General features: G+C 39.5%; 1 protein-coding gene across 5 annotated transcripts in view; it reads right to left on the reverse strand.

Annotated features, from left to right (window-relative positions):
• The window catches only part of SPK1 (guanyl-nucleotide exchange factor), a 109,587-nt gene that overhangs the window by 67,069 nt on the left and 17,045 nt on the right, over positions 1–25,473 (reverse strand). For all 5 annotated transcript variants that reach the window (XM_087682970.1, XM_087682969.1, XM_087682967.1 and 2 more), the window contains 17 exons: positions 23,716–23,878; positions 23,430–23,557; positions 22,914–23,026; positions 22,744–22,799; positions 22,495–22,592; positions 22,222–22,359; positions 21,183–21,467; positions 19,990–20,277; positions 19,678–19,845; positions 19,365–19,553; positions 19,201–19,244; positions 15,743–15,815; positions 15,486–15,647; positions 14,182–14,289; positions 11,926–11,963; positions 4,954–5,098; positions 3,527–3,653 (listed from right to left, as the gene is read on the reverse strand). In XM_087682970.1, the coding sequence (XP_087539096.1) occupies positions 3,527–3,653; positions 4,954–5,098; positions 11,926–11,963; positions 14,182–14,289; positions 15,486–15,647; positions 15,743–15,815; positions 19,201–19,244; positions 19,365–19,553; positions 19,678–19,845; positions 19,990–20,277; positions 21,183–21,467; positions 22,222–22,359; positions 22,495–22,592; positions 22,744–22,799; positions 22,914–23,026; positions 23,430–23,557; positions 23,716–23,878 (2,323 nt within the window). The remainder of the gene's footprint in view (positions 1–3,526; positions 3,654–4,953; positions 5,099–11,925; positions 11,964–14,181; positions 14,290–15,485; positions 15,648–15,742; positions 15,816–19,200; positions 19,245–19,364; positions 19,554–19,677; positions 19,846–19,989; positions 20,278–21,182; positions 21,468–22,221; positions 22,360–22,494; positions 22,593–22,743; positions 22,800–22,913; positions 23,027–23,429; positions 23,558–23,715; positions 23,879–25,473) is intronic.

The raw sequence follows: 25,473 nt of genomic DNA on the forward strand, positions 1-25,473 counted from the left end.
ACAGCCTATGTTCTTTGCATCAGATCATCCTCTTCCACATGTCACCCAGCTCCTAGTTGCTACGGATGATTGGCTACCTTTGTGTCCGGGTGGTTAAATTACTACGTTTACCACATCCAGGCCCAGAGACTTGTGTCTTGGTTTCGAAGCCTACAGTCCTTCCTCTTTCAGCCTCATCTCCAACCGGTGGTTACAGAACTTCAAATCTATCTCTGATGGACAACACACATCAACACCTCCCTCAGCCCACTCCCATGAGAGGCACTAGCTATTGGACAGCTCTCCCCTTGAGTGTCTTGTACACTCTTTCCTTCATTTACAGCATTCATTCATACACTTCCAAGTTATCTTTCTTCTCTGTTTGTGTATGTGTATTTTTCATTCTGTGTTTTTTGAATTTGTGTTTGAGCTCTTTATGATTCAATCATGGTCATGCACTCACTCTTCTCTTTTACAAACCCAGCATATCTCCATACCTAAAAGGCAAACCAACTCCAAGATTTGTAACACACCAAACTTCAATCGGTGCATTTAGAAAGCCACACTATGCAATGGATGAGGCATAACTCCATATCCACTATCAACTCATGCACCATGGCTGAAACCTACAATTTATACGTAGCAATGAAGAGAAGAATGGTTGTCTCAAAACTTATCCTTCTCAAATGAGAGGGAAAGCAACCCAATATAGCGAAAGATTAAGTTTTTGAATGAGTAACCAATTGCTCCAAAATCAAATCTAGTTTTTGAGTAAGGGCTCATTAATGCTTGCATCTATATTTAGAAGTGAGTTACTCACTAGATCAAACTTAAGCAAAGGGCTTTCTTTATAACTTTACACTTTCAATTCCATGCAAGTTTCACATTGCACCTTGTTTCTTTGCCCTATCTTTGTATAACACAACCTATACACTTATCCACTACATGCCCTAGCATCAAATTCTTCACCACTCGTGCAATGGTCATTGTGCTAAGAGCTAAGGGTACCAAAGTTATAGTTCATTTTAATCAAATCATCAAGTCTATTTCTCACTCTAGTGGCATAGATACTAAAGATAAAGCTAAAGTGGAATCTAATCCTAAGCTACTAAAGGCAAGAGGAAGAGAACTAATTTAAAGGCATTCAAGATGGTATTATGATAGGTTTTTTTCATCTCTCATACTCCAAAAGATGATGTAGAGTCTTCATGCAAAAAGTTGCAAATTGAAGGGAGCCCTTCACAGATACTTGCAAAATGGGAAATAATGCACCATGGAAAGATACCTCATCTGAAATTATTAATCATGATAATCAAACTGTGTTTCATAAGACAATGCCCAAAGCTATAGCACACCACTAGACACACAGGAGATGAAAACTATATAAGTTGCAACCATGAGTCCAAAATGTTGAAGATCCATTCAATTAGGGAGATAAGGAAATTGACTTTTTGTGGGGATGGTTAAATGATTTTAGAATTAAGTCTTTGTGATGCTTGGGCAATGGCACCTAGGAGGAGGACTGAGCTAATAATTAGAGTGGTAGTGTGGATTTGCTATGGGACTTTATGGTATGACTGAGAACTATATAATGAAACGCATGAGAGGCCAAAGAGGGGATCTTCAAAGCCACATGCTATAGATGAGCGTACACACATTTAAGGATTTTTGTTTAACAGAGGAGTTTGTGGATCACAAGGGGTCGTCTTGAGCAAGTAAATTAAAGGCCTAAATTAAGAGAAAATTATCATGTATTTTGGCCTAATTTAATTCCACACAAAGCTCGAAAAATACTTATTGATAGAAAATGCAATTTATTTATGATAACAGGACATACACCCAAAAATCTCTTATTAAGGACATGTTGTGGTCATTCATTCCCACTCCTTGATTCCATCACTATGCTCACTCTCCATCAGTACTACCATCATCACCTCATTATCCTTGATCATCCTCCTTTGCTACAAGCTCCCATCTAGTCCCCTAGAGGTACTGCGCTGATCACTCTAAGCTCCCACCCATTTGCAAGCACTAGCATCCTCCTAGTGGTGCTGCATGTTGCTGTACCTTCCATACAGCTGCATTTTCACTCAGCTTTCTGTCACCTGCACCCAGCTTGCCACACGGCTACATATTGCTGCATTTCGGACTACTAGTACTGGTGTTGAGTGTGGAGCACAAGTGGTACACTCCTGCCTTTTCCTGTCCCAGCCGTGGAGACTGCTGCATTTTGACATCCAACCTGCTGCCCTGCAGTGTTCAGCCCTCTGCATCAGATTTCTTCTTTGACATTGGTGGTTTTCTGCAGTTTGGATCCATTCATGGAGGACGACACTCTCCCTCAGCCTGCTCGCTCCTATGAGAGGGAGAGGTTGCTGAACAACCTCCACTCTTGTATCTCATCCCTTCATTATTCACTCATTAGCACCCTCGGTTGTATCCCATCCCTTAATCATTCATTTTTAGTTTCTCATTTTTCTTCTTCTTTTGTTATTGTTCTTGCTGCTCTTTCTCTTTTTCTTCTTCTTCTTCTTCTTCTTCTTCTTCTTCCTAGTTCTTCTTTTCAGTTCACTGTGTGTTAGCCATGTTCATATACTCTTAAGTGTTTTCTTTGCAAACCCAGGCATATCCCACCCAAACACACAACAGGCTGGAGAAAAATGGTCCCTAGGACAATGCCAACCCATCATCATCAAACTTCTCTAAAAACCCCTATACATTTTTATTCAACTAAGTTTCAGCTAACTTGGCAAGCAAATGGCCTTTTTAAATTAAATTTGTCTCTGCAAGGATTTCATTTCCCAAGACATAAAGGACTAAAGGATGGGATAGTAGAGCTGGTCTACTATCCAACGGAGGATAATGGAGCAAATATCTTCACCAAAGCTTTGTTACGAAGTTAGAAACTAGGTGGGGGCCCTTGTACCTCCTCTTCCCAAGAGATCACCCATCCTAATATTGTTCATGCCATTGTGCGCTTAACTAGAAGTTTCCTATAATCGGGCCAGCCATCTAGCCCCCAAAACCTTGAGGTGATTAATGACCTCCGGTCTATCCAATTATGGAAATCTTCCTTCATTTGGCCTAGGATTCAAACCTAGCCTCAACACATTGCTGCTGCACTAATAGTGAGCTAGTTTTCTCTAACAAGTGTGGATTGCATTTCCAACACTCGGTGCTTCCTTACCTCTATATCAAATTGGTCAAAGACTCTAGCTGGGATGGTCATTGAATCTTGAAGCAATAAGTCATACACAGATTATAACATTACAACAGAGTGGAAACACACAAACTGAATTTTGGAAAGTTGGAAGAACAGTACCAAACCAGAAAGACCTAGCAATGAGAGTTTAGTGGGAAAGAAACAAACCAGCGTCACCACTAGCAGAAGCTTGAACACTAGTACACACTTCAGAAACCTACTACCGTTTCAACATACATCTTGCAGGTTAAGATCACCTATGCAAGGGTAAACAAACTGAAGTACGTGAAACAAAAACCTTGCATTCAAAAGTTCCCAAGGATTTTACTAGTAACAGAAATATACCAATAGGAAGGCTATTAGAAAATGTACGAGCTTGTTCCAATGCCATGGATTTGACTATTAGCTCCAAGAACACCCATGCCATAGATAACACATCATCATAGACAGGGCCAACACGATAGCCCTTTGCCTACAGTTGGGAAAACATTGTATCAGAATGAGTTACAAGTAAAAGAAGTTAGACCACACCCATATAGATAAGAAAACAAGTTTTTTTTGGCAGTGATGTAATCTTGAAAGAATATTTGACCTTGAGGTTGCAATTTTTCATTGCAGTTTGAAGCAAACTGTTAAAACTAGTAGTGGTTGACTTAAGTAGGTAACATAACAAAATCACAGAAGAAAGATTTGTCTATTCCAAAATCTCAAGCAGCCAGAATATCACCTCTATCAACTGAGGAATCAGAACCCTCTTGTGGAAAAGGAAGACTCAAAATTTGAGGCTGTACAAATTAAAAAAGGTCACAGGATGCCTTTGTACAAAGTGGAATTCTAAACCAAATCATCATGCAATACCAGCCCACTAAGGCTGCCAATGGGTGTGATTATCTGTCATTGTATATCAGCCCTGGAATATAATTGTCTCAGAGTCAGCTATTTCAAAAGCATAAACTTATCATCCAATCAAAGTTGGAACTGCTGCTTCTGTAATCCTTTCCAACCCTCTACCCCTTGCTTTTGGACATTCAGACTACTTAAGCATACATCTGTAATGTAGCTTGATGATGGGGAACAGATTGGAACATAGTCTACTTAACCATTAGTCCAACAAAATAAATGAGGGGAAGGCCATGGTGAATGATGACTATGTTAAAAGTAGCAATGAAGCTTTCAGCTTATGTCCACATTTCTGCAGTATGTTTACTTTTCCCACACATTCTCTTCCGCTGTTATTTTCAAAGTGGGGCATCAAAATACAAAACCCTCTGTATTTAAATGCTTTGGCAGATTAGCATCAAACAAACTCTTCCAATAAGCACGTTACAAATACCTCAAGCAGACCTGTTACCACCAAATACCTCAAGCAGACCTGTTACCACTCGTGTCTCACCAAATGATGCAATCACTTCTATGGATGGCCTTAGAGCCAGGAAGAAATCAGTCTTTGGACTTGTTAATGCAACATTTCCTTTTTTTCAGTCATACTTCATTGCAAACATGTTTAATATGCTAAAAAAATTTAATGTTTTGCCTTGTCCCTCTTGACAGCCTGTTCTGCATTTTAAAACATATGACATAACAAAGAGAAAAGTGAGATCACCCTATACCTACAAAATACATCACACAAAATTCATGCTTATCAAAATGATAATAGAAACAAATTCATGTTTACTACTGTAACCCAAGCCAATCCATATAAACTTGTTGGCAAAATGAAGATCATTTCTCTAAATGGCATGGCCAAATCACTTGTAAACATTGTTACACACCTTGCTTCGAGCTAAGCTCCCCCAAACTGTGCAAAGACCAGAGTAAACTGGAGGTTGACGACCACCGAAGTCATCAAACAAGTAGTCTATGTAATGCACAAGAAATTTATTTCTTTCAGCTCCATCAGATGACTCTTGCTGCACCCTGACAAAATAAACCCCTTGTATCAGGGCATTTCCACTGCAGTCATGTTTTAGAACAAATATCAAACACCTGTTATAGTCTTATTAATTTTTCTGTCAATGGAATAATGAAATGTTTCTGTGACAGGCTTCTTAGAGATTTAGCAATGTGCTCAGACTAAGGACAATCCTATTTCACTTGTTTATGGAAACTTTAGAGCTAAACTTAGATAAACACAAGATTCTCTCACGCACAGGTTCAAAATACAGGTGACTGCACCAGATCGAATGTCAGGTTAACAAGTATCTCAAGTAGCAGTGGAGGTGGTTCCCATGGGCTTCCACACAAATCCATGCAATTTTAAGGCAAATTCATGTTCACTGCCATGAACTGCTTCAACAACTAGAGTCATCTTATTCTACACAAGGTAGTGCACAATCCCACAGATAAATTGCCAAATTCCTCATTTGTAACATCCTGAAAATAGCATGGGCTATTTTCCAATCAAGATGCCAAATCCAATAAAATCACCTGCACTCTGATCCACTAGGCTGCTGAGACTCGTCTAATTCTACACAAGACATTGCATGATGCCACAGGTAAATTTCCAAATTCCTAATTTGTAACAACTTGAAAATAGCATGGACTCAGTACCAGTCAAGATGCCAAATCCCATAACGTTACCAGCATTCTGGTGCATTAGGATGGCACAGTGACGTTTTGTTAGAAGAGCAATAAACAACAACAGGACAACAAAAGGGACAAGGCACAAATGGTAAATGGGAACACGAACCTACGACGATAATGTAAGAATCAGCTCACACTCCACATGCTCCCTCTGTCCACACCAAGAATCAGTAAGTACAAGAAAATGAACAAGGCCACACAACTTCCTTTTACGAGGAAAAAAGGCAGAGCAATGCTCAAGAAAAAGGCACCCATGAATTAGGGATTGGGTGCATGTGAACATGTAAAATGAGCACTTTCGATGCCCTCTCTTAAAGCAAAAGGGGATAAGCAGAGAAAAAAACATCCACGATGCACCAGGGATACTACAGCATGATCAAGACTGAATACGCCTCAGTGGGAAAACACCCCAAGGAAGAAATCCAATGCAACAATCCCTCTCTGAATTCAAAGGAGTCAATCTAGCCACTGTGCACTTCCTATAGTCACACAAGCTCTAAGTATACCTCATTGCACAAAGATTCCTCTGCTTGAGCATAAGCATACCCTTTGGGTCACCTTACATGAGACCACATGATCACATCATGTCACATGTCCCATCATGAACTTGGCACTAGACACACCAGTCCAAGGTTTTGAGTTTGCCAAAACACGTGGGCTGGATGAGGCACGTCAAATCCACCAAACAAGAAAGAGTATTAACATACTCTCTCTCAACCCAGGTACTTGCCCCATACTGACCAGGAGCATGTGCGCGCACAATATTGCTAGAGACAAGAAGAACCATTCGCTTGAGCCAACCCTTCTCAAATATATGCTCAAGAGAAGAACCAGGTGCTCACCATGTTTTGAGAAGAACTGCAAGTTGGACCTGGCTCACCATGTTTTGAGAAGAACTGCAAGTTGGAAAAGAATGCATACACCAATCACACATATGCTATACACAAAGAGATGCAAATGCATGTCAAGAGTTTGCACTACACCATAACTTATCATGCAATATGCAAAACATGTAGAGTTTCTAAATTAACTTATTTCTTTAGCACTCATCTCACCTCTCATTTGGAAAAAGGTAACTCCACTCAGCCCTCTTCTCACAAGCATTCAAAGGATTAGATTGGACACAGATGCATGACTGCCACTCCAACATATAGTAATGGAAGCAAAAACGGCTCTGAAGTTGGAGCAATCCAACCTCCCTAAAAAGCAGTTGTGAGCATCACAGCATTCGACCACATCTCTATGAGATATGTCAGAACCTCTAAACCACGAGCACTGATAGATCATGATGAAGTGAAATGAGAAAGGAAACAACTTCCACATTACCTCAGTTGGGAGGGAATAGTGAAGGGAGGGCTCAGGGTAAACAACTTTGAAACTCAAAAACAACAAGAACATGCAACAAACAAACGCACAAAACAAATCAAACAAACATATTGCATGAACCACCATCAATCCGGCTCCAAATAAGAAAATGCATTTGGTGATGGCAATGGACGATCAATTGTGACCAAGGAAAAATGGAACCAGTATGACAACAGGACACCTCATACAAGCAGCAAGACATGAGACACCACAACACCTCACAGATGTAGCGAGACACCTCAGATGCCACAGAGCCAAGCATCACAAAGAATGACGCATTAACCTGCATAGCTGAATGTCAGTACATCAGCACCGATAGCAAGACACAACAAATAATAGATGAAGAAAAATGTTGTCATCCATCCGACAGCAAGACAAGGCAATCAAAAAGATGTGAATGGCAAACAACACATGATATTGATAACTAATTTCTATGATTTATCCTAGCCTTTCGCAATAGTTACGACACTCGTTTGTAGTAGTCCAACTAATTTAATATCGAAAACTCAGTAAGTTTTCTTAATCTTGCTCTTCATCTCTATTTCTATACTGAACGCTTAAATACTAACCCTAGGATTTTAATCCCTTCTTCGGGAATTAACTTCAAAGCATAAACCCTATAATTCTTTCTAATTCCTTTAATTATCAAATCAACTAACATCTCTCAATCCCATAAACTCTAATTTTATTTATAAAAAAAAGATTTTTTGTTAGAGAGAGAACTAGGGAGAGAGAAGACTGTAGAAGAGAGAGAAAGACTGTAGGAAGAGAGAGAAAGACTGTAGGAAGAGAGAGAAGAAGAGTGACGAGGAGAGAGAAAGACTAGATTTAGAGAGAGAAAGACATGAAAGAAGGGGAAGCCATAGAAGCTGTGAGCAAGAAGGGAGAGAAAGTCTGTAATTGTATTAATGTGTCAAAAAAGATGTGAAAAATTACATCTTCTCTCCTTTTATACCAATGTCAGTATCAAAGCCAATCTAGGTATGAGGAAGTAAAAGTGCTGCCCTCATCTTGAGCACCATCCAATGCTCTAGATCTATGCTCTATTATACATGTTTTAGCCCCAACCAAGGTGGGTTCCACCTAGAATGTGTCTAGATAAAGTTCCAACAACTAAGGTGAATCTCCTAGGTCAAGCCCACTCCATCCACTTCACATCAATCTTTGATTAATTCTAAAACTTCACCACATAGCCACAAGAAACTTTACCTCTTTTCTTTGTTCAAGAACTAGGATCTCACTAAGTTCCCCCAACCTCTAGCTAAATCTCATCAAGTATATCCTTTGGGCACACCTCCTAGGAAAGCTCAAAGAAGACACACATGAAACACATTATGAACCTTTCAGTGATCCAGTAGCCTTAGAATCTAAACCACATCACTAATCTTTTCTTTCACCTGAAAAGGCTCATAATATCTCATCCTTAACTCTGGGAATAACTGCTATTGGCCCTTTACCTTCTAAGCCTTGTTTCATAGCACAAGAGAACCCAATCACTTGAGTGAAATCCACATGCCTACTAAACTATGATGGTCCACTACTTTCATATTCTTCTCTTGCAACCTTTGAAGAGATTGCTTTACTTTCTTGTTCACTCCATCCATACTTTCCGCATCCTTATCTACCTCAAACATTTGTATCCCTTGTATGCGAAATAGGTGGAACCTTATCTCCACATTGAACTATCTCAAACAGAGCCTCCCCAATGGAACTATTAACATTGTTGTTATAAGCAAACTCCATCAATGGAAGAAATTGTTTCCATGTGGTTTTATGTGCTAAGACATAAAACTTCAAAAGAACTAGAATTGTAGAGTTTGCCTCTTCTAATTGTTCAACTTCATCTATTTGTGAACAACACAATGATGAGAACTTCAAAGACGTATCCAAGTTCTCCAAAGTTCTCTCCTAGACAAACTTGTCATTCTTAGATCTCTATCTTGATGATAGATCATTGCATACCATGATACTTGAAGATGTTATATAAAAATAACTTCACCATTTGATTTGCTTTTTTCTTCTTCCTCACTAGAATAAAATGTGCATGCTTATGGTACCTTTTGATGAACATACTTAACCTTTTGGCATAGAATACATCTATGCACAAAGGTTTCAACATCACACCTTTAGGCCGATCAACAAAGTTGAGAAACCCTTTATTCGGTACATTTCTTCAAAACCCCCAAAAAGGGTTGGGCACCCACATTCTAAGGTGCCACCCTAGACTCACTAATGCCTACAAAATAGGCGCACATGCACACACACACTCTCTCTCTCTCTCTTTTTTTCGTAAACTCTCTCTCTCTCTCTCTCTCTCTCTCTCTCTCTCTCTCTCTCTCTCTCTCTCCACTTGACCCATCATTCATTCTGACACTATCACTCTCTTTCACGTTCTTCTCTCCTCTCTCCATTCTCTCCACTATTGTTCACATCCCCTAAAGAGGACATTACAATTCGAGGCTTCTGTATCCTTCTCCACCTCGCCTTTTGCAGCCTGCATCATCTGACATCATCCCTATATACCTGGCATCACCATCAAACTTGAGTTTGCAGCATTCTTCCAACTGACATCAATCTCCTACCATCCGGCATCATCTACTGGGCTGTGTTTTGCAGTTTTCTCCACCTAGCAACATTTTCCCACCATCTAATGTCAGCACACATGCTGCATTTGACACTCTGGTACTTATTTCCTCATCTGGCGACTAAATCTTCACTTGGCGAGCATTTGGGCTGCATTTTGCTGTCCAAACACCTCCCCAAAATAGGCATCAGCTCTGACAAGCACATGCTAACCAAGAGGCTGCGTTTTGCATCTTATGCTCCATCTGGAGTTGGATTTCTTCATCTAGCAGGCCGTCCTTTCCTTCTTCACCCTCCGAAATTTGCATCATCTAGCTGGTGATCTTCTTCGTCAACTTTGACCACCTCTAAGGAGTGCAATTTGCTCCCTCAACAACTATTTTTCATCTTCAGGATTTACTTCAATATCTACTACTGAAGGACTGCATTTTACTCCCTTCACTATGCAAATTCTGTTCAAGTGCAACTAGGCGCCTGATCAACCATGATAATGCAATCATCTTCAAAGCTTCGGCTTCATTGTATCAGCTTGGTTCACTTAGCATGATTCAGTGATTCATCATTCATCTTTTTCTTCTTCTATGTTTTGTATGAGCTTCTTCTTCTCTCAATGTTTACCATACAGTCCATGTTTCTCCCTGCAAACCCTACTCTCTTTGATATGTTATAGGTGCATACCATTCCGTCATGCTATTTTGACATAATTGTCACATCAATAACTTGATGCTTTGCATATGGTGGAGCATGAATTATCACTACACCTCATCAGCTTTGTTACACATAAGTGACCATGGATCATAGGAAAAACCATCACTAATGGTATAATGCTCATGGTGTTGACCATCAAACAACTAATTATAAATCTTGCCAAATTCTTTACCCACGGCATAGTGTTTTCATCTAATCCAATTCATAAAGATAAGGAATAGATATAGCTGAAGCCTGACATTTCCTAGATCAAGTATCAGCCACACCATTTTTCTCTCCATCTACATGATTGAACCATGGACAAGAAGTTATGCTTCTCAAACAGCTTTGTCTAAGTGAGAAAGTATCAAAAAGTTTGATGTAAAGAGCATGAATGACAACTAACAGCTCTCTCTCATAAACTTGCAAGTTCTTTTCAGCACCTTGCAAAACTCTACTTTCATAGGGCATCTTGACTGAGAACTAAAACAATGTCATTCCCACATGCATCACATTGTACCACTAAAGCTTTCTGAAGATCAGGTAGGATCAAAAGCAGATCCAAAGTAAGGTTTTCCATTAACTGCTTGAAAGCTACAATCCCTTTTTCAGCCCATCTGAAAGGACTCCCTTCTTTTGCAAAGCATGAAGAGGCAAGGTCATCACAACAAAATGGTGGATGAATCTCCTGCACTATGAACATAAGGCTCGGAAACTACAAACGTCATACAGATTCTACAAATTTGGCCAGCTATGAATGGCCTCCGCTTTAGTTGAGTCCATCTTGAATCTTGAAGGCTTTTTCTAGCAGGCTTAAGTGATCACTTCAGCAAACACACAGTAGACAGCAGGTGCATCAAATCTTTAGCACCCTGCACAGAAAATTTGCACAAACATACAAATTCCAGAATTTAAACACCAACATATGGGAGAATCATTGAACCTCTCTGTACTAAAATGTACCATATCTAACCCATGAATCAACAATTTTGTAGAAACACAAAACATGAACTTCAGTTCATCTATCCACTACCTCTTCAACTTTTGACTTCTCCACTTCCACCATATAGGTCAAAGTACCTTATACTCCACCGATCCTTCACCACATTGACGTATCAATATGAAAAGAGAAATAGAACGTATAAATGCAAAGCTGTTTTATCAACAATAATCGACCTCACTTGCTGGGGCTGAAGTTTAGCGGACAGCTCACAGACAAACTTTCACAGTCCCATCATTGGGATTACAGTTAGGGTATAAACATTAACCCTAACAACAAAAGTGATGCCACAGCAAATGCCACAATGTAAGCCTCGGCTATGTACTAAGGGGTGCACACTTCACTCAAACTTTTGTAGCTAGACTATGTTTTTGAGACTTTAAGAGTAAGTACACTCAACAAAGCAACTTGGTAATGCCTTAGTTATAGATATGACCTTACAAATTCCAGACCAAGAACAATACAATCATGACCTCAAAATACTTTGGCAACCCAAAAGATGGAATTAAAGAATGACAAAAGCTACCTAGTCAATACGTTGACCATAGCACGAAAAGCTGCAACCTGGTAGAATTCAAATAATTAATCTCCCTCCCTCCCTTCTCTCCCTCCCTCCCTCCCCACATGCCTCCCCCCCGCCCCCCCCCAAAACCCATGTTTCACCTTACAAAGACAGCTTACAAATTTCTTCACTAGAATACCCAAGCGACCTCAAAACAGTCTCACTGTGCATCTGGGACAAATACTGAGGAGGTCTCAGCACAGGACTAGTCTACCTCTACACAAGGGATATTGATTGAGTGGTCCAGCTTGGCATCTACATGTCCTACAGTGAGGGACCTGCACAAGGGAGATTGATTGAGTGGTCCAGCTCGGCCAATCTACGTGTCCCACAGTGTGGGACCCGTTCCTCATCTTGCTTTAGTTTGTAGGCTAGATAATTCGAGCTTGCAACATACTTCATTGTCTGTCATACCTTTGGTCCCGAGATTGTTTATTATATCTATTTCTCGACATCTTACCTTTGCCATCATGCTAATTTGCTATGGTGTTTGGATTAGCCATTGGAGTGGAAGAAAAGTTTGGAGGCACTTGTCTAGGGTTTTTCCTTCAGGAACTATACTTGCTCAAGGAAGAATTGAAACTTGTATTTGTACACATTGTACTGCTCCAATTGAAATAGTTCCATGCATTCTCTGACGTTGCCCTTATTTCTGTAATTTGATAGATAGAATTTTGGGTATTTAAGGGTGTGTTTCCCCTCTCATCGTTTCAGGAAACACTTTTGGTTGTTGGTTACTCCTACTCTGTTGAGAGTATATACCCAATTTTCTGCCTAAATCAGATTTATGGCACGAGCACATTGGACCCTTTGAAATCCCATAGACATGTGGTCTTTGGTGACATTACCATTGATACTTTTACAGTCTTCAAGCAATCTATATTCCTACTCTGTTCAAGGTATCTACCCAATTTTCTGCCTAAATCAGATTTTGGACACATTTGACCATTTGAAATCCCATAAACATGTGGTCTTCAGTGACATTACCATCGATATTCTGACAGTCTTCAAACAATCTTTGCAGCAGTCACTGTAGGACTGCCACAGACCTCAAGATATTTACCAAAACCAATACTCTGTCTTTTTTTATGTTTCTGGCGTTCATTATGTTCACACTAAACTGACTTACCTTCGAACATTGATATAATAAATAAGAAAAGTTTTACCAAAGGAAAATAAAAAAGCACATGCCAGATACTAAATATTTGAAAAACCTCGGCTGTGTCGAGTACCCTCAAGTCAGATGACTTTCTCTGATGCCATTCCAAAGACAAGGATTGGGTCAGCTTTTTGGGTAAGGGATCTAGAAAGTTGGCTCTATTCTACCAGTTGTATAGCCTGTATCAGCTGGTGTGCTTTAAGGAAAACTATCTTTAAGGGCAACTAGATCATGTGCACTACACACATGAAAACTGACGCAGCATGTCTCCAAGTAGATGGAATAGAAATTGGTCTAAATTTCCACACTTTATGTTGCTTTCAATACTTCATATGGTCTAAGTTTCCACACTTTATTTTGCTTTCAGTCATCATATAACTAGGCCAGTTTAAAACACTGGCATGCATATGCTGAATAGAAGCCACTGACATAAGTGTATCGAGCTAATAGTCAGCAAAGTTCCTGACCTCAAAAGGAGATTAGGATGTCAAGATGACGGACAATCTGGATCATATCAACCTTGTCATTTACATAAACTAACATATGCTAGAGAGCCCTCTGGAAAGATTTGAAGTGCACACATCAGCACTTCATAGAGACCCCGACAGAAGCAGCCTCCTTTTTTCTCCCCAATAACTACCAAGAAACCTGAGGTCATGCACAGCCACTTATGATTGACTATGTTATTTCAACTGTAACTGTAAGTACCAGATGGCATATACTCAATGATCTGTGCATAGCACAGAGCACACAATTCCTTAGTGAAAAACCATGTTAAATGATACACCTTCAGCGAGTCTGAAATCATCTTTAGAGTCATAGCATGCCTTCTGCAACTACCAATATGCTCTTGTTCAACAATTAACAACTGATAGCATATATTATGACTGAGACATTTAGTGTGCTAGTGAATAGGTAAATGTGGATGCAATAAAAACTAGACTTCAAGACATAACAAGCACTAGTTAACAAAGACATATCAAAAACATCGCATATTTAGGATCAAAAGGAATTTTTAACACTTTCAACAGACAAATAAAAGCAAACAAAACAATACAGACTTGCAAAGTCTCTCCACCGTCGCCAATGAGCTGTAGAAGCATATTAAGGATTGGTTGTAAGAACTGTAACATTGCTGTTGAGTCCACATTCTTCAAGCTGTTGATTGCCTGTACATCAAAACAGTACAACTGTTGCGTTGAAAACCAAGGGTGCGAGTAACTATTTGCATTAACAACCATGTGAAGTCACAAATTTCAAACCGCAGTTTGGACTGTAAATTTATTATGAAGTAAGGTCAATAAGGAGCTCTATTCTACAACATTTTATGTTCCAGGAATTTTCTTGTACCCCAATGTAACAAATGTCCCAAGAGGCATACTAATCTAAAACGCATCTAGAAGACTTATCAGATCGTGCACTTTATCTAAAAAATGAAGAAAGAAGAGCAACTTAGAAAGGCACATAATCTGCAAATGCACGTGCTCAAACAGAGGTGGAATCAAGAAAATCGATTTGCTCTTGTTTCTGCAAAAATGAACAAAACCAGACATCTATGTCCCCCTATTTTTGAAGCATCCCATGTTTAATGTCTATTAGCATGTTAGAATATTAGCCAGGTGTCACCTGCAAATAATTAAGATGGGACATCCTAGTAAGCTCATCTTTCTCACTGGAAGCATCTCCCTAGGAAGGTATTGAAAATAATCATAAATCAGGAGCAAATATCAGATTTGGACACGAATCCCCCTACATTCAGTTTTGAACTTTCAACATGCTCTTTAACATCTTCAAGAATGCTGGTACACAGCAATCTAACAAATAAGAAAGCTCACATTCCTCTCCCTGTCTTTTGTACATGCTGTATGAAAGATTGTGAGCCAGACAACGGTGTGCTAGTACTTCCTCATCTTTCATCTTTATTTCAGCACTAAAGGTAAACCAGGTGAAAGGAATAGGCTTGAAAGTCACTTCCCACAACACAAGTATTGACTAGATGACTGTCCAGCTCACATACGGATGACCATGGTAGAAGACATCAAAGACATTTTTTTGCATAAGCAGCATCAGCTTGATCAAGTTTCTGAACTCTGCATGTTCACTAAACCAAGTCCTGAGTAACACAACAGAATGTTCCAAACAGACCACCTAGTGAAGATATAGAACAGTAAAGCCATTTATGAAACTTCCTGTTTCGAAATTCATATCTGCAATGGACCAATCAGTATAGCAGGTCGAGTTCAACAACAGCTCAGTATTTCCTACATTCTTAACTGAACAGTAGACAAAGAAAACCTTCAAGATATGGTGATGAGATTAACAGTATATGTCATAGAATGATTCAAAAGAGCAAAAACTATCAAACCTCCAGAAGTTCAGAACCCCATGGCGGGCTTGTTTGTAAGACATGGCGATCATACTCCATAAAAAAATCCCTAATCCGCTCATTTGTAGGGTATAAAGAAGAGCAAAGCCGCAAGCGTAATTTGAAAACAGACCGCCCATCTTCTGCATGATCTAACCTTTCCTGTGGATGTAAAACACAGGTATATACACCAGATCATGCACAACTCATTTCCAAAGAAATCTCGACCATTTACTAAGTAAACACTGTTATGTGACCTTTATGTTTTCCTGCAGATAGTGTGGTAGAAGCTCCCTTATTATTGGAAAGTTGACCTCTGACCGCAAAACCCTTTTCAGCCACAACAGATGAGACAAGATAGGAACATTACAGAAAGCAAATGAAGATGGAACATATGAACTACTCAATCATAAACTTGCCCATCAATAATCAAGACTGTGATGAAAGACGGATGACAGATATAGGCACACACACCTAAACAAATCCACATACATAAGAGAACCATAAAAACACAGACACATATATTATGTTTGCACTTGACAGCAAGCCATGATTTAGTCAAGGAGAGCAGCATGTTCCTTATTAAGCGACGGTTCACTCAGTTTGCAACCGAGGGGGAACACAAGGAGGATGTCACAGCCCATTAGCAGGATTTACCCCCTCAAGACTTCCTCATTTCACACAATGAAAAAATGCTCCACAATAAAGATAGGTTAAACGCAGTTACCCGGTAAGATTAAGAATGATGTATCCAAAGGTAAAGCCTCCCAACAGCAAATCCATGCTACACTCTAGCCATATGCAATCATGCAGACTCCTATGCTCCATATCACTATAGTATCCTGCTGCCCAGTCCAGGACTGAACCATAAATGCTCCTGCTTGGGGTACCTCAATCCACACACTTGTCATGCGGCTCTCCATTCTTGAAGATGACTGACCCATTAACTAAGAACCAAGGGAAGCTTTCAACACCCCAAACTCTGGAATGATTACAAAGTAGGAAGTTGCACTACAATGGCATTTGATGCAGATATACATGCAACCTTTCCAAAGGGTTCCCAATGATCTAGGCCAAGACCATATTCAAGGTCAATTTCCTCTTAAGAATTGACTCCATGACCCCTTCTTCAGTACAGTTCCACAAATCTTGCCTGAAAATATTTTCTTCACCAATAAAGAAAATTCTATTAAGAACACCTCAGAGAAAACCCCTTTGAGGTAAATACAAAGTATAAGGAACTCTATGAAGAGTAACTAAGTACATCAAATATACCATGGTTGTGTGAACAACCAATCTGGTGGGCTAAAATGCAAAACCATGCCAGACCATCTAAGGGATGGTACGAAAGAAGGTGTATGAATACCAAATCTGCAAGAAAGCCTCTCTTTTTTTCCTCATCCTCTCAAAGCTGCCCTGCATCCTCTCCCATCTCCAACAAAGAGTGTGGACTATCTCTATCCAAATCCTTGATAAAGACTCCCCAATGGATACATCATGAATATCAATGACCTGGCTACACCTCGCAATCCATATGTAACCAAGCAATGTTGCCGGAAATCAAATCGCCTGAAAATATTTATAGATTGATAGTTCAACACCCTTCAATGGGTGATCATGCAAGTCTTATATGGAACTTACATAAGCCAACCAAATGGTAGAAAGCTTATATAAGCAAGCTATGGGCAAATAAATTCCCATGTTCTGGGTGATGAGATATTGGACAAGAAAAAATTTTAATGCATTCTTTGTCTTCACATACACAGTACTTGGATGTTGTCCAAACCATAGTTATTTTCAAACGTGTACAAAAAACATATCAAATGTCTGCAAAGTTCAAACGCCTGAAAAACAGAAGTCTGAAATCAGCATTTCAGACTTGCCAATTTTTGCTGCTTTTTGTTTTTGGTCGCTTTCTTCCATTTTCTAGTTTGTGAGTGTGCACAGCCTGCAAATTGCTTTTCTTGAGTGAAAACGATTGACTTCAGCCTGCATGAAGCTGCTTGAAGATGCTTATAAGTTTAGTACTTTTCTCATAATTGGTTACAATATGTCTTAAAATTAGGGTCATGTATGATTCAGGTCCAGTGTTCGAATCATACTTTCTTATGTGTTTGTGTTTGATGCTTGATTCCCTATGAAAAAACTATGGTCCGAACTGCCTTATCTATGCTTGCTTTTTTCTCAAAACATCAGCGAGTGCATGCGCTCACCTGCACACATAACCCTACTGAGACGACTCCTAAAGGCCATGTGGTTCAGCATTTGGGTTATCCAGTGAGTGACATCTCACAGTTCAAAAAAGAAAGCACCAAAAATCAGATTACTAGAAATTGTCAACCGTGCCGCTTCATGTGTGTCTTTGAATTGGCCTACCAGTTCTTTCTCTCATTCATTATTTGGAACAAAGCAAGTATTGGAGATTTTATGAAGAACTAAAACTCACAAGAAGGCACTCAGATTGATGGCTTTTGCTAAGCTGTGTCCTCCCAAAATGCATGGTGGGTTGAATATCCAATAGCATGTGTTGGCAAGGAAAGCACAGCAGTATTAAAGTTTCTGCACTTGAAACAACCATGGTCTATTATGCTTGATGCAATCTGCACACATATATCATTGGCTGCCTTTGGTCATTGGACAATCACTGATTTGGGAGCTATTTTCAGTCACTTTCGAGGCCAAATACCTAGATGTCCATTTTCTACAACAATAATTCCCAGTTGGAAAAGCCTTTGTACATTCCAAATGTCCTCGTCAACAAACATACAAGCAAATTCCTTGTGTCTAGAAAGCATTCATTGGAGCAGAGTCTTCAACAAACCTCTGAACGTCCAAGAGCCAAGGAGAGTATATTTCCCTCTAAAAAGAGGTATCACTACCCTACAAGATGTGGCTAATGGCCAAGTTTATGTGCTTTCCTTTGTGGCTAGTTTTACTGGCTATGGTCTGAGCACACCTTATCAACCGAAACAGCGCAAGATCAAGAGCCTTCGATGTTGTTTCCCGTATTCCTCCTTTGGATCATCAACACAAGTTGGTGGATTAGAGCCTGCAACATGCTTGCTGGCCATTGCCTCAGCCCTCTACAAACACTAAGTGCTAATTTTCTGAAGAAATTTTGCCGCCATATCATTTCTCTTGTGCAGATTCAGAAGCATGCAAATACTTTGTGGCATACTGTCAACTACACACCACTGGTACTTAAAAGAGTAAGTGAAACAGAAATGTCAGCTCCATGCAAAATAGGAATAACTAGTATATTTCCCTACCAGAGATGCATGCCAACTACACAATGCTTGTTTGCAAAAATCGAAGCACATCGAAACATCCACTTCTAATGTCTATTGAAGTAATTGCTTCCTCCCAAAAAACAGACACAGTGACACATGTTATTTCAATTAACAATGCATCATAATCTGGAAGGCCATGGTTACCAAAATTAGCCTCCATACGTTACAACACACAAGCCTTGCATCAGCACACAGGAGAGCAGTATTGTTGATAAAACGGTTCTAACTCATCCTTTAAACTGGTACAGACTTTACAAAACCAAACCATATTCAATGATAGAGGTCTTAAAATTAGAGCAGCTGAGCTTGAACATGAGATGATACTCTGGCAATCCACAAGGTTAATGATGCATATTTTGCATTCTGTGTATACACTATTATTATCAAGATTTTGTGAAGTTCAAGATATGCTGGAGAATCCTTACTGTGCATTCATGGATAAAGGCAGCACTGAATATCCTAGGACCACCTGCAGAAGATAATCACCTGCATGTCAGATCTCTACAAATCAAAATACTGCCTGTTCACACCTGAACAAGTGGAGCAGAAAGTTGATTGACAGAACTAACGATGTAAAATGAGCGGATACCGGTTTTGGTGCCTCAAGCTTCATGGCAAGATCCACATGGAAGAAGGTAAATAAAAGGTGATGTTGAGCAGTCAGTATAGCAGGTAACCGAACTTTGAATTCATCATGATAGTTTGCTGTGCGAGCATTGACTGACACTTGAGAATGAGCCCACTTTAACATCGGCCCACCATCTCTTGGATAAATAGCCTGCAACAAGTATGCCGTTCACCCTGCTCATCATGTTTCATCAACAACCACCCCACACTTCTTTTAATATCCTATCGGAACAGAAACTACACCTCCTTGAGAACCAATCTAGACATACGCGTACCTCAAGTGGTGGTTTACGAATATCAGAATCATCTTTCCGAAGCTCAATTCGAATAAAAAGATTGCGCTTGCGACTGAGATTAACACACTGGGGATAAACATAAAGACAGTGCAAGAGTTGGGCAAAAGGCTCATTCCTTGAGAAGATTCGAAAATCCAATGCACGGAACTGTAAAATAGCACATTAAAATCCTTTTAGACGGCACCCTCCACGTTTGCATGTTTTAACTCATGCTTTCTGGGTAAACATACTACTCTCTCCTTTTTAAATGTTCTTTCTTAAAGCATTAGCAACTAGCCAAATAGAACTTACATCAGTACTTCCATATTCCCCATTTAAACCCCTAGAGGTACCAGATCTATCTATATCTCTTGCATCAGCAGCAATCCACTTTGACTGATTGTAAATCCCACGTTGAGAACCACGACTTCCATTTCCATAAGCTTTGACATCACCATAGCGCTCACAATTCTCAGCTGACCCGTTGCTTAGACTGCTACACTCAGACAATGTATCAGCATCCAAATACTCCATAGGAAGCCTCTCTACCTCCAAGCGCAGTGTTGCTTTCACAGGTTTATGAACCTTTCTTTTGGGATCCTGCAAAATGTATAATCTCTTATATGCAAAATTAAGCCTCCAATAGAGGAATGCAAGAGAGAAATTCCATAAAACAAGTTTCCGTCATTAACAACAACAGAAATATTGCAATAGTTAAACAATTGTATTCCAAAAAATGGAATATTGAAAGCTCTCAATGTTCAAACACAATTCCTCCAAAATTGCATGTTCCTACTTCAGCCATCTTCAAAGCAGACAAATTTCTACTACCACACTTCTAAATGCCACAGCTTAGGTGAACACTGGTGGAGTTTAAACTGCATAGTACGGCAACTTTGAATGTTTCGCAAAATCAACATTTCTCCCTATTTGTCAGCAACTTGGCCAAAGTGAGAAAACTCATCCTTATCAAACCAGTATGGGGATGTCATCAACTTTGAGACTGCTAATCAACCATTAGGTATCATACTCTCATATGGAACAACATAGAGCAGCAAAAAAAAAGCATGTCTGACTGAAATCTTTAAATTTCAATTGTTAGCCTTGACATGGCTGCTCTTTGAAATGAAGACCAACAAAAATCTGCCAATTCATTGGTGTATCATACTTGCAGAGTGAATAGAAACCAAGCATCTGACAGTTGTCTTGTTCAAAACAAGCTTCTGCTTCTAGATGCAGCATTTTGGTAGGCAAACGCAGTACAACTCACAACATTTCTGCTACAAACCGCAAGCTCAATTCTGAATTTTAGTAGTAGTTTGGTATCTTGTACTAGAATGTCTGTTTGGAAGTTTGGGAAATAGATCATATCTTCTTCAAAAGTTGATATTACAAAGCCATTCTCAAGCATATCTATCTGACACACAACAGCTTGTCTTGAAGCCATAAGCATTGACTCATTCCATTTAATTAAAAGACTCGACTAGATAGATAGAAGAGGAAACCTGCAATGACTCCTCAGTATAGTTCTCTTTCACCCGATTTAAACCTGGAATCTCAATTATCACAGGGGTGCCAACATGATCATGGGTGATTCGTCCCTCTGAAAGTGTTCTACCAATCATGTCAATTCCAGGAGGCAAAGGACTGCTGGGGGAACCAAATCCACCCACACCAGTAGGGATGCTGTTATCAAACAAGGGAACTGCAGCCCATGCAAAAGGCTCTTTATAAGGCATCATCTGGGCCCATACTTTTATTTTTTGCTTCTCTCTTTCAGATAGGTGCACCTGTAGACATAAATGCAGGGATAAGCATAAATACCAAACAGATAAATACAGATTTGAAAAAAATTTGCAGCAAGCAACATGCCACACAGAGTAAACCGATGGAAGAAGCACTTGTATGCATCAAGTTGGTCATAGGTAGCAAAAGTGGTGCGGCCACATTAATGGAGCATGAAAAACCCAGCATGTGGAACCCTTGTTAGATGTGGACAGAACCAATAACTCAATATACCTCATTAAACCATGAAGTGTGCAATACAACCACAACAGGTCACTGTAAGAAACTAAATCCCATCACTAGCAGTATAGAGTGAACAAAAATACTAGAACAATTTGTTTTTGTTCATATGAAGAAAGTGTGCTATCACCCAAAAGACAAAACTTTTCTAGCTCACTCAATTTTCACATATCCCAAAATTGCCTGAAAGGGTGCTTCCTGTGAGCTAAACTTACTCACTTGCAACTGTTGATGATGGGAGACATTATCCTGATTAGCAATAGCAATAAGACCATTCTGAAGATCCCAATGGCATTCAAATTCTTGAGAGCTTGAAGTCAAAACCATAAGGCTGACACAGTCCTAACTGGATGTTGCACTAGAACCCATGGCAATAAAACCCCCAAATGCATATTCATACTCTTAAACAATTCCTGTTGGAAATTCAGAGGTAATTACATGTAAACCACCACAAATAATTCCCCTGCATGCACATGTTCATGGTATCAGGTGAGCCCACCTGTATACACAAAAACTCACTGGTTCTTTGCGTGAATACACTGATGACGTGCCACCATCTTCTTCCGTAGCATGCTTTTCGAGCTGAATGAGCATACAAATTGAAGGAGAAGGAGAATCCAGATGGAAAATTACTCGGCGCTGGAAAGTTGTGGTCTCCTGGCAAAATTTGGCTTAAGGCAATGAAATAGTAAAAGCATTTGACTACAAGACTATAATGTAGTCAATGGCATTTGAAGTACTCAATAACCAAATTTTGCCCAGATATATTGCAATTCCAGGAACTTTTGTTACCTGTTGAAACTCATTAGGTAAAAACTGAAAGTGGAAATCTTCTGAGAGCTTTTCGCGTCTCTCTCTATGATATAAGCATATTGTTCCATAGAAGGGTTCTGCAAGAAGATGTCCGGTACAAATGTTCAAGCTCTTTCGCTAAGGTCTATTTTTGATAGAGCTAACATTTCTTTCTTTAAAAAAGACTAAGCATATGATTCTTGCAATACCTACTAAGTGCAGACATGAAAGGATAACAGCATCACTTACCAACAAAACCTGCCTGAAGTACGAATGACAGAACTTTGACAGAAACTTTAACACCACTGTAGCAAAAAGAATTGTATATGGTTAGCTGATAATTTATGTACAAAGACACAAGACTCGAGAAATTCTATGATAGAAAGGAAAAAGGAAGCAAGGCTTTGTGAACATCACACCTGCATAAAAGGACAGAAGGTATCTCCTGTGCTCTCTGTCCAGCTATAGTTGACCTCTCTGTATTCCAATCGAAAACTGGCTCGTAGCAAGGAAGTGGTGCCACCCCTAAATGCTGGGGAAACAAAAAGGCTAATGAAAATGATGTGACAGATGGATAAAATATTTTAAAGCACAAAACAAGACACCTGACTGCCAAACAAACAGGTAAAACAGGAATGCTTTTGTATGAAGCACAGAACCAGACAAAGCCTGATCACATCCAAGTTTGGGTTCCAACTCTTACCACAGACAAGAAAAGAACTCCTGTATGCATTCTACAGCGAAATATTCAAAAGGCATTTGAATTTCATAAAGCCCATAAAGGTCAAGGTGATCTTTTTGATCAAAGTTAACTATTTCACTTTAGTTGAATCACGACCAGATAATATCTATCACCAGCACTTCACAGTTGGTGGTCATCAATAAGTTTAAGACAGTAAGCAAACATGACAACAAGATAATCCTGTAAAACAAACCTTCCAAAAAGTTCTAGTCTGTGTCAGGTCAGATACACTCGAATGACTGGACTGCCTGCCTGATGTACTGGGTTCTTCATCATCGGCATCCCCAGATCTTCCTTGTCGTAATGTTGCAAGTTGTATCTCTGATTAATGCACACCAGCAAAATGGTCAAACGTACTTTATACCATACCAACAAAGAAAGCCAAGTACAAGTCTCCAAATAATGAAACTACTCCCTCAGAAACAGCCAAATGCACGAAAGGTCATGAATTGGCCATTGCTCTTAAAAGCAAAGTTTACCTGTTTCAATATCTGTATCTGGACCTTCAAAAATCTGATTTGAAAACAACGGGGGAGGTATACTCTCATAATGACCATACTTGCTTCCATCCTTCAACCAGTCAGCCCTATAGCAGTAAACCAGTTCCTTTAAATGTGGCCACTGTTCAAGCCTGTCATTGAGCTGCAAACACACCATGACACCATCAAGGTAATGTTCTATCAACATTTGCAAGAGTTAGTTTGAGAAATCAAAACAGGCAATGTCAACGGCTCCCTGCAGTCTGTGTTTCAAAGACTGCTGGAAGTTAGGACAAGGACCTAAGGCACACATGTGCTCCCAAATTTTGAACATGAGAATGCAAGGTCGCCATTACATCAAGGCGCAATCCAACTAATCCTCCAGAACAGACACAGTTGTAAAACTTTAGAACTCGTGCATTAAATGATGTATGAAATGATCTAATCTGGCACAACATAGTTTGGTTTCACTAACCATGTCTCTGCTGAACCAGCTGAGATGAAATGTTTATTCAAGATTTCAGAAATTTTTGTGAGAATGTCTATACATCTTATCAACTTGCTGACATATGTTTCACAGTTTACTATTTGCAAAGTGGCATCAAATGACCAGGAATATCCTCAAATCAATATCTTATTCTTGGAAGACTCAAGTTCAATTTGAATTTGAAATGTACTTGTCTCCCATCAAATGGTATTCAGCATGATACACAAAGTATCAACAGCCACAGTTAAGATCTTTCCCTATAAAATCATTGAAAAGTTCTAGTTTGCTGAGATTTGGAATTATCTCCCTGCTTTTGGCTACATACCTACACATGTGATCATGAAACATTCCACCCCAAAAACATTGCATTTCAGCATGAAACATTTTGGCCCTGGGCAGGTCTTAAGTGAAACTACACATAAAAGGCAGAATAACACATCTAAAATACATATATATTCAGCAATTCTTAAAATGAAAAATGTTTCCCTTCGAATGAAACAATGAGGCCAAATGCTGCATACTGAAACATTTCATTAGTGAAACGCATTTCATGGTTACCACAGTTATACTATGAGAATGAGCAAAGAAGCGCAAACAAGAAAACACAAAGCTGAATATTGAGAGGATGAACAGTAAAAATAAATAACACAAGAACTCAAAATGAATCAAAAACGGGTAATGGAATCCTTAACTCAAAGCATGAGAATGATCAGTACAAGTATACAAACCACATGGGTACATCTCAAGTTATCCTTAACCTGGGAAATTGTGAATAATGATCTTCACCAAGGGTTTAGGTCAAAGAAGCCCTATTTCGCTACTATCTACAGTTGGGAATGAACTCCCACCCACTTAGGGGTTTGAGAGTACACTTCACCCCACCAATTTTGCTCTCTTCTCTAACTTCATTTGGCACTTGTCTCCCAAAATGTTGGCAAGCAAAGTGTTGAAATATTGTGTCCAAACTTCAACTCCAATTTGATCACATCCACTTAGCACTTTGGAAGGGCCTTTTTTGTCCCACCAAGTTTGCTCTCTTCTTAGCTTCATTTGGGCACTCCTCTCTTTTGTTCCGAAAATGTCATTGAGCAAAAGTGTTGAAATATTGTGTCCAGCTCCATTTTGGTCACACCCACTTTAGTTTCGGGCACAATGACACACCTAGACTTGTCCCTTATTCATGTATGTGTCATCGTTGTATGTCTCAACATTACCAAGTATTTGTTTCCTCTCCATTGGGTTGCAAGATCTGCCTCTATCCATTGTGTGCA

The sequence above is a fragment of the Lygodium microphyllum genome, chromosome 8, assembly GCF_053477565.2.
Source record: "Lygodium microphyllum isolate KBCC chromosome 8, Lygodium_microphyllum_v1.1.10, whole genome shotgun sequence".
Classification (NCBI taxonomy): domain Eukaryota; kingdom Viridiplantae; phylum Streptophyta; class Polypodiopsida; order Schizaeales; family Lygodiaceae; genus Lygodium; species Lygodium microphyllum.